The sequence below is a fragment of the Pygoscelis adeliae genome, unplaced genomic scaffold, assembly GCF_000699105.1.
Source record: "Pygoscelis adeliae isolate BGI_AS28 unplaced genomic scaffold, ASM69910v1 Scaffold65, whole genome shotgun sequence".
NCBI classification, from domain to species: Eukaryota; Metazoa; Chordata; class Aves; order Sphenisciformes; family Spheniscidae; genus Pygoscelis; species Pygoscelis adeliae.
Window position 1 is genome coordinate 2,697,062 of NW_008824864.1, and position 14,258 is coordinate 2,711,319.

The window sequence follows — 14,258 nt, forward strand, 5'->3', positions numbered from 1 at the left end:
AAAGTCACCTTATTTCTTCATTGCAGAAGAGCCATTGTTTGGTCTGATACTGCTGTCAGAAGAGAACAGCTGCTCAGCATATTGTGTTTTCAAAGGAATAATCACAGGATTAACTCATTAAATTCATGTGTACAGCTGAATGGTAGACATTAGTTTGGGCCTAAGCATAACGTACTTTGCCAGGCTGCAAAAATTCCACCCAAAAGGTAAATCTTGGATATCCAAAATACCTGTATCCTAAAAGTGTTCAAACCCAAATGCCCTCATTCTGGACCAAAGAGTTTCCTGGAATTTTCTGTTTGGGTTGCTATGCATGATCAGAAGCACCAAAATTATGCACCTAAGCACTGAATGTGTGGGAGGTAATTGGCAAGGCACTTCAAGTCTGATAGCTCTTTCAGTCAGCACTGATTTCACGCAAATCCATGGAGAAGCAGGGAGTTAAAAGAACCTTGAGGGAAACATTGCCACGTCCTCCTTCTCTGTACAGCGGGCACGTATCTTCAAAAGAAGATTCAGATTCCTGAATTCCAAGTTAAAAAAAAGAAGACAAGTCCACATACTAGGAAACTGTTCAGGTGAATTAAATCTCTTGTCTTCTCATATGGAGAAACAGCTGGTGCAGAACCAGCATCCCTGCAATGTGTTCAGCACATGTCTAATTTGGTTACCTCTTCCCTAAAGGCAGCCACAGTGAAACCTTCCCATGGTGACCAAGATCACCTCCTTTTCCTGTCGCGGGGACACACATTCCACACCTGGGCAGGTGCCTTCAGAAGACGCTTCTTTTTGTAGCTAAGTTCATAAAAGGGGCCAATCATTATTATAATTCTCTCAGGCAATAGGCAGGAACTGGGAGAAGCTCCCAGAGTATCTATTCCTGAATCCCCACAAAGGAGTATTCATGGTGACCATCTTACCATGCTCTTTGTAGAAACTAACAACTTCGGGTGGCAAACTTGAGGCAATCTCTATCAAGCTCCTGGTAACCCAAGAAAGAGCCAACATTCATGTGCACCTGCTTTGGGTGGTGTTGGCAGGAAGTCATTTACACGAATCAACCCTTCCGTACCAAGTGATGGATGTCCTGGGTGGCTGTTACCAAGCAGGATGTGCCTGGTGCAGAATCACCATCGCATGTGCTCATGCACATTTTCCTAACATGCACCTTGTTGCCAACTATAATTTGATCTTTAACACTCAGTACTACAGAATACAACAAGGTAACTAAAACTTACAACCTTTCTGAAGATGAGCAAACTTCCCCATTTGAATTTACAGTCTTTTTACCTCTATCTTAATGGGTAGCAATAAATGCTGCCAACTTCCATTAACGGAGCATCTAGTATCCAACCAGCAACCATTAGCCTCTAGGCAATTACTCCCAGTCCCTGGCAAAACATTTAATTGCAAATAATTCAGGGGAAGATTTATTTCTCTATGGTACCCCAATTGCTGGCACCTTTGAGAATCTCACTTGTTACCATAAAAGAGATAAAAATGTGATAGTATAAACAATTTTAAACATTGTACATTTGACAGGACACAGTTTGAGTAAAAACTGCATTTTAAAAGAAATCATTCTCTCTGTGATTTTCCTTAGACTTATTATTTACTTTATTGAATTATTTCCACTTTTATCATGTATACTCCTGGTACCCAATACCTGGAGAAATTTAAATCCAAAACAATAAAATTTTTAAACTGAAATCCTAAAACTGTTTCTGGAAGCATTTCTCTTAATATTGGATTTTGCAACTTTTTTAAAGAACAGAATCAGTATTTTATGCCTACATTATGCAACCACATTACATTCTGAAACTGTAATTATTTAGAGGGAGCAATATTTCTTCCAAGAATGATTAATGAGCTGAAAAGAAAAACCTGATGCTGTCACACTTCTCGCGCATCAGGCAAATACATAGAACAGATCAGCATGTTTTGCCCAAAGGCTGGAAAGCGTCTTAGTGACTCCCAACTGTCCGTAAATATATTATACTTAAGAAAAACACGGTGCTCCAAGCTTGTAGATAAAGTAATATCCCTACTCAATATATAGACTCCATCATTGTGGAGAGTGCAAGTCAAGTTAAGACCCGATTTTGATGTGTTCTCTTTGAGGTAGAGCCATTCTTTGGTAGCAATGTTGTAAGACTGCACAGTTAACACGTCCTCACTTTGGCTGGATTTTTGGTTTGGTCCAAGTTCATGAATACAACCCCCTACCAGATATATAGTTTCTTCAACAGAGAGCATCTGTTGTTTGCGAACGTGGACATCACAAAGTTCAAAGTTGGTCCAGGAATCAGAAGTGGGACAGTACTGCAAAATGTTCATATTCCTATCTGAAACAGAGGAGAGATATTTACAAATAAATAAATATATTAGAAGGTACTCATGGAGGAGGATTCTTCCTCCCTACAAACTGTATCAGCCATTATTACAGATTGCTAATATATTACAGTGCAAAAGCATAGCAGACCAAGGAAGAAATATTGATTATTGAGAACTGCAAGTCTTTGCCCTTGACAATAAAATTTGAGCATTCTGTTCCTTTACAGAGGGAAAAATTAAGCTGCTTCTGGCACATTACATGGTGCAAATGGTCTGGGGATGCAGATTTTAGCAGAATAATCCCCATCTTTTAACTTATGCCTTTAATTTTGTCTCTGATTGTTATGCAAGAATTTTTTATGAAAAGGGAAATGGAGCAATATTCTGCTCTCCAACAGTGGTCACAGATGAATCAAATTATCATGAACACAGTATGCTTCATTAATGGATGTCAACTGATGATTTATCATCCAAGCTTAACTTTGATGCATTTCATTCCACAAATCAAAGTTTTATGGAATAAAATTCATAAAGCTAGCTACATTTCAGCAAGTGGCATGGATGACCGAAGGGCACATGTTCAGTACCTCGTAAAGAGAGAAATACACATTGTCAAAATCATTTAAGAACCAGGAACTCCATGCTCCAGCATCAGACAGAGGCACAAAAAAAAGCTGAAGCCCTGGCTACACTTCAGTTACAATTCAGTGGATGCATGTGTTTGCAGTACTGTTATTCTACAAAATTGTTACAATACCACCTTGGTTTATGGTGCAGTGGAGAGCCTGGCTGTGTCCCAGGCTTCACTAAATTAGCACAGAATGCACAGGACTCGTTAGCTAGTAAATTCAGTTTCAATCTCTGGAGACCTGAGCTTAAATCCAAACTCAAGTGACAAGCGGCAACCGGTTTGCAGACTCCAGCCTGGTCTTTTAATAAAATCTGCTCCATATTACAAGTCTACCCTGCATGACGATCTCCAGATGAGCTCCCAAGTGGAACAGCGGACAGTGACATACTGACAAGTTATGTAAGGGCACAGGTATAAATAGCCATAAATATAACTGGATTGTCATGAATGAAGTGCATTAGCAGTATGATTAGGGAGGTGCTGCTATAGCATTTGCTTGCACTCTGATGACTTTCAGTCATTGCTTGTTACTGTACATTGCCTTCCTGAACACCTAATCCATGTGAAATAAAGGAAAAAAGAGGAAAAATAGCATGGCAGTGCTTTATGAAATTGCTGATCAAAGCTCTACATATAGATCATCTTTGTCTACAATGTATCTTTCTCTGACTCATTGCGGGGGGAAAAAATCCCAACATCTCTAGTAATTTTCTATGCCTACCTATAGCAGTAATCTTCCCAGGTAAAAAGTGCTATGGTTTGAGAGGGTGCGTATGAAATGGAAGTCTATTGCGGTATGGCCCTCATTCGCTCAGTCCAGAGCCTGGGTCTTTTATATCTACTGAAACAAAAAAAACCCAATACAAAACATGAACATCACAGTTCCTAACATGGAGTTTCTATTAGGATCTAGGTTCTCAAGTGAGAGCTGAGAACTGGAAGGAGGCTTTTTATTCAAGAAGTGTCATTATAATTTACAGTGGGAAATTCCAGATCCTACTATCTTTTGGAAAGTGTAGTCTCAGGAGAAGGCTCTACACAGATTAAAAAAAAAATCCACAAAACCTACCAAAACTAAACTACAGTCTTACTGAGGTATATGCAGAAATACTAAAAAAAATTACATATTAATTGCTGCATGTGTTTTATTTAGTGAATGTAGTGAAAGAGCAAATGAACCTCAGCACCTCTCAGATATGCCTTAACACCCTCCAACAACTGTGTAACTTGGAAGATAAATCACCAGTGTAATTGCAGCAATTCTGGTTTCTAAGTCCGATAGCTGTCCTAAGCCAAGGTGTCACAGAAAAACTGATTCTAGACCCTCATTGAGGAAAGGATTTTTATTTACAACAAGCACAGGCATTTGTTGTCCTGAAAGGTCTTGGATTTAAACATAAGCCTAAATGTGCTAGTTATCCACTGCTTACAACTTTATACTGTTTTACTAGCCCATTTCCATTAAAAACGGCCTTTAGGAAAAGACCTAAGAAAAGATCTAGGAAAAGACAGAGGCCTGAAGGTCAGTGGCAATCCCCTGAGGTGTGGAATAAGCAAGAGGTAACTCACTGACTACCCTTCTGCAACTGAAACCACAGGTAATAAGTACTGAATAAGGAGCTCGACACAGGGCAGCAATCCTGACTACTTACGCTTTGTTAATGAATTTTAAGGGAATAGGACCTGCATCAGCAACAAGCTGATCTTCCTATCCATGACACCAGGAGTAGGCAGCCTGAAGAAAGAACAGCACAAGCACCAGAAAAGGAACTTGCAAAGTGCAGGGGATGTAGGAGAAAAGCTGGCACTCCCGTAATCTAGTAGCGCTATTAACCAAATCAGAGCTTTTTCTTCTTACCACTTCTTTCTCTTTCTCTAGATAAAAATGACAAAAACTCTAACTCCGGTCTCCAGAGACAAGTTTTCCCACTACTCTCTGTTTCAGCCCCTTCTCTTTGTTCTCTTGTCTCAAAGGATGTTTCCCCTTGGGTCTGACTTTTCAGCACAGCAAGTGTTGTGTGCCAGACATCCTTCAGTCCTAGTGCCGGACATCAGGGAGCACAATGCACCCCAACAGATCCTTTAGTGGGGATGACCAGAGGACTGGGACTGCAGAGCACACCACAGCATGGCCCCCCATATGGACACAAGCACTCCGATATCTTTTGTTTTGCTCAGTGAAGCCACCAGGTTCTGGGTCAGAATGGACTGACAAAATGCTTTGGAAAAAAGTTTAAAACTACTGTGGTCAAATGAAGTGGACAAAGGCCTAGAGATAGGAATTTAAATTTAGGAAATCCTGGTAAATACTAAACATTTGACATGAAAAAAAAATTGACTTCTAGAACTCTGAGAAAATGGTATTCCGTAAGACTGAATATCTTACCTATAGCTTGAATTTGCCTGTGAAACACTGAAATGTGAAAGGATAGTGACATCTATTAATACATGAGAATACTAATGCAGGCAGATATTTTCTTCATATTTTTCCTTCTGACAGTCTAAACCAGGTATTTAAAAATTAAACAAAGTGTATCTGTTGAGACCTCTCTTTCTACTGTATGATCAAAATCTAAAAAAAGGAGGGCTAAGCTGGGTGCTGAAGTACCCATCAGTCTGTTCCCTCAGAATAACAGAGCTCCAAGTCCATGTAAACCCTGAAAAAAAAAAAATATCTGATTCCTGTATGAAGGGGCTAATTTTTTTTTTTCATTTGACAATTATTTTCTACAAGTGATTTATTTCCACATGTTTTAATGAGTATTATGCAGCTTTCTATATCAGTTCAAAAGGTTTCCTGAAAAAGAGAAGAAAATGGTCTGGGTCTTAGAAGCAACCACGTTGGGGGTGTGTGTGTGTGTGTGGAAGTAAAAGCAAGCTTTCTACCTCGTGTAGTGTATCCTCCGATAACATAGATCTTGCCCTTGCACTCGCAAGCTGAGAATTCTGCAAGAGGGTTTGGCATGGATGCTACGAAATTCCACCAGTCATTTTCTGGGTTATAGCACTCCACGTTGGAAAGGGATTGACCACCGATGGCATAGAGCTTTCCATTTACAGCCAAAAGCTTAAAATTGGACCTGAAAGAAAAGATTGCAGCATTAAAATAGGTTAAATAGATGTACAGAAAAATATAGCAGAGAAAGTTCTTCCTATCCAGGCTACAACATACTCATCATCACTTACAACTTGCACCATCACTTCGTATATTACAGCACCTAAACCCTCTGTGCAAGGCCAAAATTCTGTAATTACACTGTAATTACTTAGGACAGTAACCAGTGACATTCTGGATGTTAATAATGTTGATGCTGAGGCTCATGAATATTTTATTTTGGATTTCAATCTGTCACAGTTTGAGCTCTAAATGTTTAGTTAACTAATGTGTTCAGTAGATGTCTCATTTTTACTAGGCTTTTAGTAAAGTACCTTTAGTAGAGAAAAACGTATTATATATACACACAGTCAAGGATATTATTTTAGTTAAAATCGCAGAAATTTCAAACAAGACTTGATGAATGCCTAAGAATGTGTAACCATCTTAGTCTGTAATATAGAATCTCTTTAACAACCCTAATAAATAGAAATTTAAAGCAGTACACATTGAATCATGTTCTGCAAAAGAAGGAAGAGAAACACCCCTGTACCTTATTCAGCATTAAACTACTAAATACATCGTCCGTCCCACTGAAGCAAGATATATCTGTAAATTAATGTTCCACTCATGGTTGAACAAAATGCATTGCACTCCACAGGCAATGCCCTGTTCTTTTATTTCTTATTCTGTTCCATTGTGCTGTTGTATTTCACGCATGGCAAAGGGCAACTTACTAATTACTGAATCGCAAGAAACCTTACAGCTTACACTTTGAAGATAATACAGGCAGAAACAAATGGTCTATGGATGTTAAAGGCACAAGTCTGTAGGAAGAAATTGGGGGGCTTGAAGTCAGAGGGCTTGCATGCTCGGCTATGCCTTCCAGCTATAGAAGCTGGTCTAATAAAAGATGAGCTCTTCCTCTCTTCAGAAACAGTCTCATTGCCTAGAAAGACTGTTCCTTCTCCACTGCTGAGCTAAATCGAGATCTTTCCATGCAGTATCCCAATTAACTAAATGTGTGAAAGTCATTGGAGTGCACCAGCTCAGCATAAAGCCAAATGGGGAACTGTGTTATGTCTGTAAAACTGAAGTGGTGCTTTAGACTTGCATTGGCCTGCTGAGCAGTAAAGTGAGTTTCACTCTGCATGAATCCAAGATTCAAAACTTACCGCTAAGTAGTTTCGCAGGATTTTGTCTGGACAAAATGAACCCTGCCTAGCAGCAGACTGCCCTGCAATTTATTTTTATTAAATATATTTGGAAAAAGAATTTGTTTCCAGATGGAATCATTTTGTTCTTGTCATCCTGATATAGCTTTGGAAACTAAAATGCTCCTTTGAAGGAATTAATTGCTTTCTATTCATTTTTTTTTTGCTGACATTTACGATTAGGTCACTCTGTTCATCTCCTCTCTACAGCAATTATGTTTTCCATCTTAGGGAATCCAGAATAACATGGCAATCAATAGTGGGTATGAAATGAGGATAATTACTTGCAAAACATTATGATTTTCAAAGCAATGTACCTGTTCTAAAAGTTACGGGGGGGGGAAATCCACAAATTAACAGAGGGACAAAACCACAAAATGTAAATGCATTTTCCAAGCAATTCTTTAAAATCTAAAGTATGTTAGAAAGCCTGTAACTCTGTGACTATGATGGTGATGGCGCAGGGTTTTTTGCTTATAAAAGGAGTTCACATGCACACAGATAGCATTTCCCTAATCTAAGATCTTCTGGCCACTTTATAAACATGCTAAAAGTTCTGCCACAGAGGACATGAATTAACTAAACAAGCGTGTAGTGTCTGAACATTAAAGAATTCAGGTTTCCTAATTCACACGTGCTTCTCTAGTTACCCTCTAATTGTAGCCTCTTACTATTTTATCTGAATGGAGGTAATTTATACAGTTCTTGCTTGATGGCCTTCATATCACTGAATTGCTTCTTGCAGCATAGGGAAAACTATCCGGTGAAAGATGTACGGCGAAACTTTCAACTTCAATTATTCTAGAAGGAGGCCACGTACATTTGTGTCAGTCATTTAACCACTTCCAGCACTTGTTAAAATGGATGACGTGCAGTGGAAGTACCTCAGATTTATGGAACACGTTAACTATAAGGTTCATTTTACTCAAAAGTAGCCCCTCAGTATCCATCAGCACACTTCATATGAAAGTTTGGACAATGGCTCAATATGTTATGAAAAACTTCTGCCATTCACCTTTCCATGCCAATAAGAGCAGGTGTTTTTATGGAGAGTGAACATTAGGAAATATTTAGTGTATTTTTATACTCTTTTAATGTGTTGGAGCAGCTGGAAACAAGGAAAGCAAACACTGAGCAACCAGCCAGCTCTCCACAACTGACAACTGTTCCATGGACTACAGCTTGGAAACAACAGAGCTGAACAGTCCATCAGATTCAACTGCGATATAACTCCACTCACATCAGTGAGTTATCTAAACTTGGGGGATTAAAAGTACTTTCCAAATGCCAGGCCTAGTGCATACCCTTCTTGCTGGGACAAGGCCAGGTATGAGCTGTCTTCTGATGTCCCTCGTTTCATCTGAAAGGAACCCCAGGAACACAAGCAAGAGTAAGCTGTGGGGTTTTACCATAGTTCAGAACACAACATTTTTCATTCAATAAAGACAAGTGCAAAGCACTACATGCAGGAAGGAAGAAAAACTAATGCACAAATGCATAGGATCTGGGGGTTATAGCTTTCCGAATACAAGACAACATTCAACAACTTGCAGAAAAAACCTACATTGTTCTGGATTGCATTAACAGCCATAGATGTTATCTGTAGGAGACCACTATGAAAGTGGCTATAAAGAGGACAGCAAGCATTCTTCTCGTTCACTGACAGGTATCGTTCATTTAGTATACAACAAGAAAAAGTTAGCATAGATATTAGAGAGGACTTCCTGATCAGAGGGGTAGGTAAACATGGGAAAAAAGTTACCTGGGAGGAAGGAGGAAGGAGAGCAAATCTACGTTGCTGGAGGATTTCAAGAACAAGTTAGACACGTATTTGCAAGGTAAGCTCGGTCTTGCTGTAGAGCAGGAGGGTTGGACTAACGAACCTGTGGTCCCCTCCTGCCAAATGATCAACTTGAACCTTAAAATTTCTCACAAATCACATGACTTCTTTATTCTAGAGTTAAAGCATTTACAACAGAGACGAAGAACCATGAAAGCACCATTACGAAGGCAATTCCAAAGCTTTTTACACTTTTTGCATGAACTACTTTTTTTTCTTTTTAACATTCCTTATATGAGTCTGCAGAGCACACTGCATCCAACCTTTAGCTTTGGAAGCGTGTGATACATTTGTGATAAATGTGACGTGAATATTTCTAACTTAAAAATTTTTGAAAAGTGTATTTTCCCCCAACACAGAGGAATTCTGAGTGAAAAGAAAAAAAAAATAAAAAATGCGGAAAGAGAAGGTCTCATAAACCACTACCATTCCCCAGGAGCTTCCTCTCCTATATTCCTGCAAAAGTGCTCAGGGTGGCAGCAGTTCAGGCACAGATTGCTCACAAAAACCATGTTCCACGTGCATGTGTGTAATCCCAGCCAGGGGCTTATAAGGGTCTTCCAAGCCTGGATGATTTACCTGCCATGAGTGTTCTGAAGGAAAATAAAAGTGGAATATACAGCTGTAACTGGCACATGCAGTAGAAATCCTATGAGTATATTATTTTTAAATAGCAAATTTCAACTGACAGCATCAATTTAAAGAAAAGTATGGAAAGGTATTGAAGGGCATTACTTGAACAGTCCCCAGTGCGCCTTGTTACCTTCCTGTCCCCAAAGACCATGAGTGGCCTTGGGCAACATTTACATGAAGTTTCTTCCACAAAAAAAGCCCAGGTAGTTCTCTGAAGACACTATTCCAAGTACAGCAATATCTCTAAAATTAAAAGATCTAGAAACTGTGATCTTTTATGGACTATTTGTGACCGGCACCGGATTTAGCCCTCAGATGATGAGAAATTCCAGACTCGGTCACAGGCTTCCTATATGAGCCTGAGCAAATTATTTTATCTCCCTTGTGTAGGTATAAATAGGGAATAACACTTTCTCAAGCTTATGTGGGCATCACAAGAATAATATACAGGAGTTACCTATTGTGAAGAAATTTGAAACTACAGTAATAAGACCTCTACGTCTAGAAAGAAAGCTAAGAGCTATAACCTAAACCAGAATACTGCTAAGTATTCAGTATACATCTGACGTCTTTTGTCTTCTACTTAGAAGTAAGTTGGGACTATTTCATCTATGCATGTGTAGAGAATCCCAGCATCCTGGGATACTATATTATAGTAATGGAAATAATTAAAGATAAAAACATCATAGCATTTACAAGGTTTGTTGAGGACAAAGAACTTCTTATATTAACAGCAAATCAGCACAATTATTTCCATAACTCCTCAGAACTCTCTTGAGGCCAACACCATTCATACAGGCCAGATCCAGATACTCTTAAAATGTTGTCTGAAGTCAAACCAACTTCAATGGGAACTAGAACCCTCCCTCAAGGTATGCAAAAAATTCATCCATGGGTTGTAATTATATCAGCTGACATAAATTCATTTGGCAGACAGTCACATGACTGTAATTCCTAAGCAGCACGTTGGGCAACTGCTCTGCTTCTTTTACTACAGCATAACAAACTAAAAATACAATGCCGAGCAAAGTGCAGATCTAATTGCAGCACATCTGTGCGGCAGTCAGGCATCAGTGCCGTTCCTGTTGAATGCAAACTCCCTGATCCTAAAAATCTCCCTGCTCTTGGCTCCTATGGCACAGGCCATCCCTTCCCATGTTCTGGCCACTAAATGTCAAGCTGGTCATCACAGAGCTGAAATGTTATGTCAGATAGAAAAATATAATAATTAATAACTTCAGAGTCAAGACTCCATGAAGATGTTAAAGTCAAAAGCATCTTTTGTGAAGGGGTCAGCAGAGCTTCCATGAAAAAAAACTTCCCCTGTTTACAATTCAGAGAGCGACATACTCACTTGCAATCTTGCAATCTAGAGGCAGATGTAATTCTGGGTTCTTTTTGACCTGAAATAACTACCATGAAATGTAAGAATAGAGACTATTCCAAAAATAACCATTCACATACTACTTTTCTGCTATAAATGGCCAATGTGAAATTCTATGCTAAGGGATACCTTGCTGTCACCTGTGATGGGCTTCAGGATTAAGTTGGTATGGCAGTGCAGTTGAAAATAGCAGTATAAGGAGAAAATATCCACGTGTTTATTTCAGATATGATGATTATATATCCTAGAATAAAGGGAAAGCGTGGAGGGAAAAAGGCTTATCTAGAGTTTGAACAGTCAGGTCATAAGGTGAAAAAAGGGCCTCGAGAAAGCATTTTTTAAAAAGACCTCATTTGCCATGCTGCAGAATCATTGCACATAATAACATCTCTCTTGCCGTACACATCACACAATGCCAAAACCTCGTAACTTGATCAATGTGGGACTTCTATGTTTAAGTTAATTTCCATAGGAGACGCTGTGTGGGCTGACCCCATCATCCTTTCCTACCGAGGCCAACATGCTCTCAATCATGCTCACGTAGGCAAGACTGCCCAAGCGAGGCCTCCTAAAACATCTGAGTTCCCACAGGCGCCTTGGTGAAGACTGCTTATAGGCTCAGCCTCTAAGAAATATGTCTGCAAGAAAAGGAGTTTGCAGCGTTTAAAAGCTGAACACTCATTTTACAGATGAAATTTTTCGCAACGCCGTTTCAAGAAGCCAGAAATAATGAAAAAAATTGTTTCCGATCAATTCTGATGACTGATTATAGAGGCAATCATTTAAGTGAAATTCTCACAATACCACAAGAAGTGGAAAAAAAAAAAAAAGACTGAAACGGGAAAGAACTAATTTTAGGTCAAACCCCTGTTTTGAGGTGTTTTAGCTGGCAACAGCTAAACAGAGACTGGAACCGAGACTGCAGTTTTACTACCCAGATACAAAGCATTTATGCCAATGGTTGGGTCTCTGGGTGCTCCTTGAATTTACTGGATGGAGAAGAGAATTTCCATTCTACAGTGAATTTCGGCCTCCTTACTTGTTACAGAGAAGATAAAAATTTAAACACTTTTTCTGAAATGGAAACAATGAGGAAGTTCACTTTGGATAACAGAAACATTTTGTTTCAGTGAAGTAAAAGGCTTTGTTTTGATAACCCTGCAGCGTGATTAAGGTAGAGCAGCCACAACCTTGACCAGGGATATGGCCTCTCTTCTTGGGTCTCCCTGAAGGCTAGCTCCCTATTATTCTTTCAAACGTAAATTATACAAGTGTTTCTGAATGCTAACTTAAACATAAATGTCAAACAAACAATTCAAAAAGATAGAGGGAAAAGCGAAATTGTCAAAATGATGACTGTTTCCCAGATCAAAACATTCTCACAAAGTGAGAAATTTCTCACAATCTTCCTGATGTTTTTCTGGTTAATATTTCTCTGAGATGCAGGCCTACAAAACATTCAGATTTTTATGAAAGTACAAACCAACGAAAAACTGCTCCAACTGAAATTTTTCAGCCACCTCTAGCTCTGATAGACTGTACACCTCCACTTAAGAGCAGAAAAATTCTTGTCACGTACAGTACTGGAGTTAAAATATACCACAAAGAAAGTAAGAGAAGAAATTTTTTTTTTTTTTGAATCTCTGTTATTTTAGGGGGAATTTCTACTACCAGCAAGACAGCTGTTTGGAGAGACTGGCTCCTTGTATACTGCAATTTAAATGAAAAGCGGGAGCCCACCACCATTTCACACCAAGGTGAAGGATCACACATGGCGGAGAGCTGTAGCACAGTCCTCCTCTGCTGACGCCTAGCTCACGTTCTCCCACAGCTGAGGCCTTAACCACCAGCATTTATGCAACAAAGTCCCGTCCTCCTCACCCTCCCCTTGCCACAGCAGCTCCCCGCGCCATGCAGAGGGGGCCCCTAAGCAGGAGAGAGGCAGCAGCGTTGTGCTGCGGTGGGATGACTGTTGCCGGTAAAGACAAGGTTTGCCAGGCCTATCCGGTGGCATGCTGCCAAGCCATCGCCAAGTGCTGCGGTCCTTCCCACCACATGATGCAAGAGCCATGGGTGATTCACGGCACAGAGACAGGTCTGAATCACTTCTCGTAACGTTGAGTCCAGCCAACACCACGTGACTCAACAGGGCCTATTTCGACAATATACATGGACACACGTGTATTTCAGGGAGCAGGGGTTACCTCTTCTGGTTCATTGAAGCCAGCTGACTCCATTCGTTTAGGCAAGGGTTGTAACAATGGGCAGCCGAAATCTCCTGGCTGGTGATCCTGTAGCCCCCGACGATGAACAGGTAGTTGTCCAGCATCGCCGACCCGTAGCCTCTGACGTTCACCAGATCAGGGGGCAGGTTGTTGGCCAGGGGCAGCCACCTCTGTGCTTCCTCATCATACCTCAGCATAGACCAGGGGGCTTCCACCTGAGGGTGACAGCCCGGAGGCAGGCCCAGGGAGGAGGCACCCATGAAGTCCCCGATGGCCACGAGGGTGGCGGTGCCCCGCATCCGCCTCTCCTTCAAGTGCTGCTGGAGAGCATGGGGCAGGAGGAGATGTGGCCGGGCATCGGGCCTCCGCAGCACCTGATGGTAATGGGTGGCCATGAAGTCTAGACAGGCATCGTGCAAGTCCTGGAGACCGTAGACCTGAGCCAGGCGGTGCAGCTCGAAGCAGTTGCCCAGCCTCACCTGGGAGAGGAGCAGGCGGAGCAAGGGGGTGACCTGCAGGTAGGAAGCGGCCTCCACCAGCTCCTCCAGCAAAGGGGGCTCCTCATCGCCCCCCTCCTCCTGCTCCAGCCTGGCCAGGCAGGAGGTGTTGATGAAGTCCAGCACCAGCTCCAGCCCCAGAGCGCTCAGGCCCCCGCGCAGCAGCTGCTCCTCCTGGCCCTGCCCCGCCTCCCGCATGCCCGAGCGGTAGAGGGCTCGGAAATAGTCACTCTGCTCGATCAGCTTCCTCTTGCACACCGGGTAGCACTTGTCCCCCAGCCGGATCTGCACCACCTCCTCCCCCGCACCGGCCCCATCCCCTTCTCCCCCTTCCTCCTCCTCTTCCTCCTGCCGCCGCCGCTCCGCCAGGGACATCGCTCACCCCCTCCCCTGGCTGCGCTTCAGC

The 14,258-nt window shown here is 41.3% G+C and overlaps 1 protein-coding gene across 1 annotated transcript; it reads right to left on the bottom strand.

The window, feature by feature from the left end:
• Window positions 1-1,709: 1,709 nt before the first annotated feature.
• Window positions 1,710-14,227, bottom strand: KLHL42 (kelch-like family member 42). Its single transcript, XM_009324348.1, has 3 exons — window positions 13,335-14,227; window positions 5,852-6,045; window positions 1,710-2,345 (listed from the first exon to the last, which is right to left on the bottom strand). Exons 1-3 carry the CDS (start codon window positions 14,225-14,227, stop codon window positions 1,894-1,896), a joined length of 1,539 nt encoding a protein of 512 aa, XP_009322623.1. The 3' UTR covers window positions 1,710-1,893.
• Window positions 14,228-14,258: the final 31 nt, after the last annotated feature.

What these genes read in the sequence shown, in the direction of transcription:
- KLHL42 (XM_009324348.1), bottom strand. Translation starts at nt 14,227, where the DNA reads ATGTCCCTGGCGGAGCGGCGGCGGCAGGAGGAAGAGGAGGAGGAAGGG. An exon ending in GCTTCAATGAACCAGAAGAG is followed by an intron (nt 6,046 to 13,334) that starts GTAACCCCTGCT and finishes CTTTTCTTTCAG; the next exon opens with GTCCAATTTTAAGCTTTTGG. An exon ending in CGGAGGATACACTACACGAG is followed by an intron (nt 2,346 to 5,851) that starts GTAGAAAGCTTG and finishes CCTCTGTTTCAG; the next exon opens with ATAGGAATATGAACATTTTG.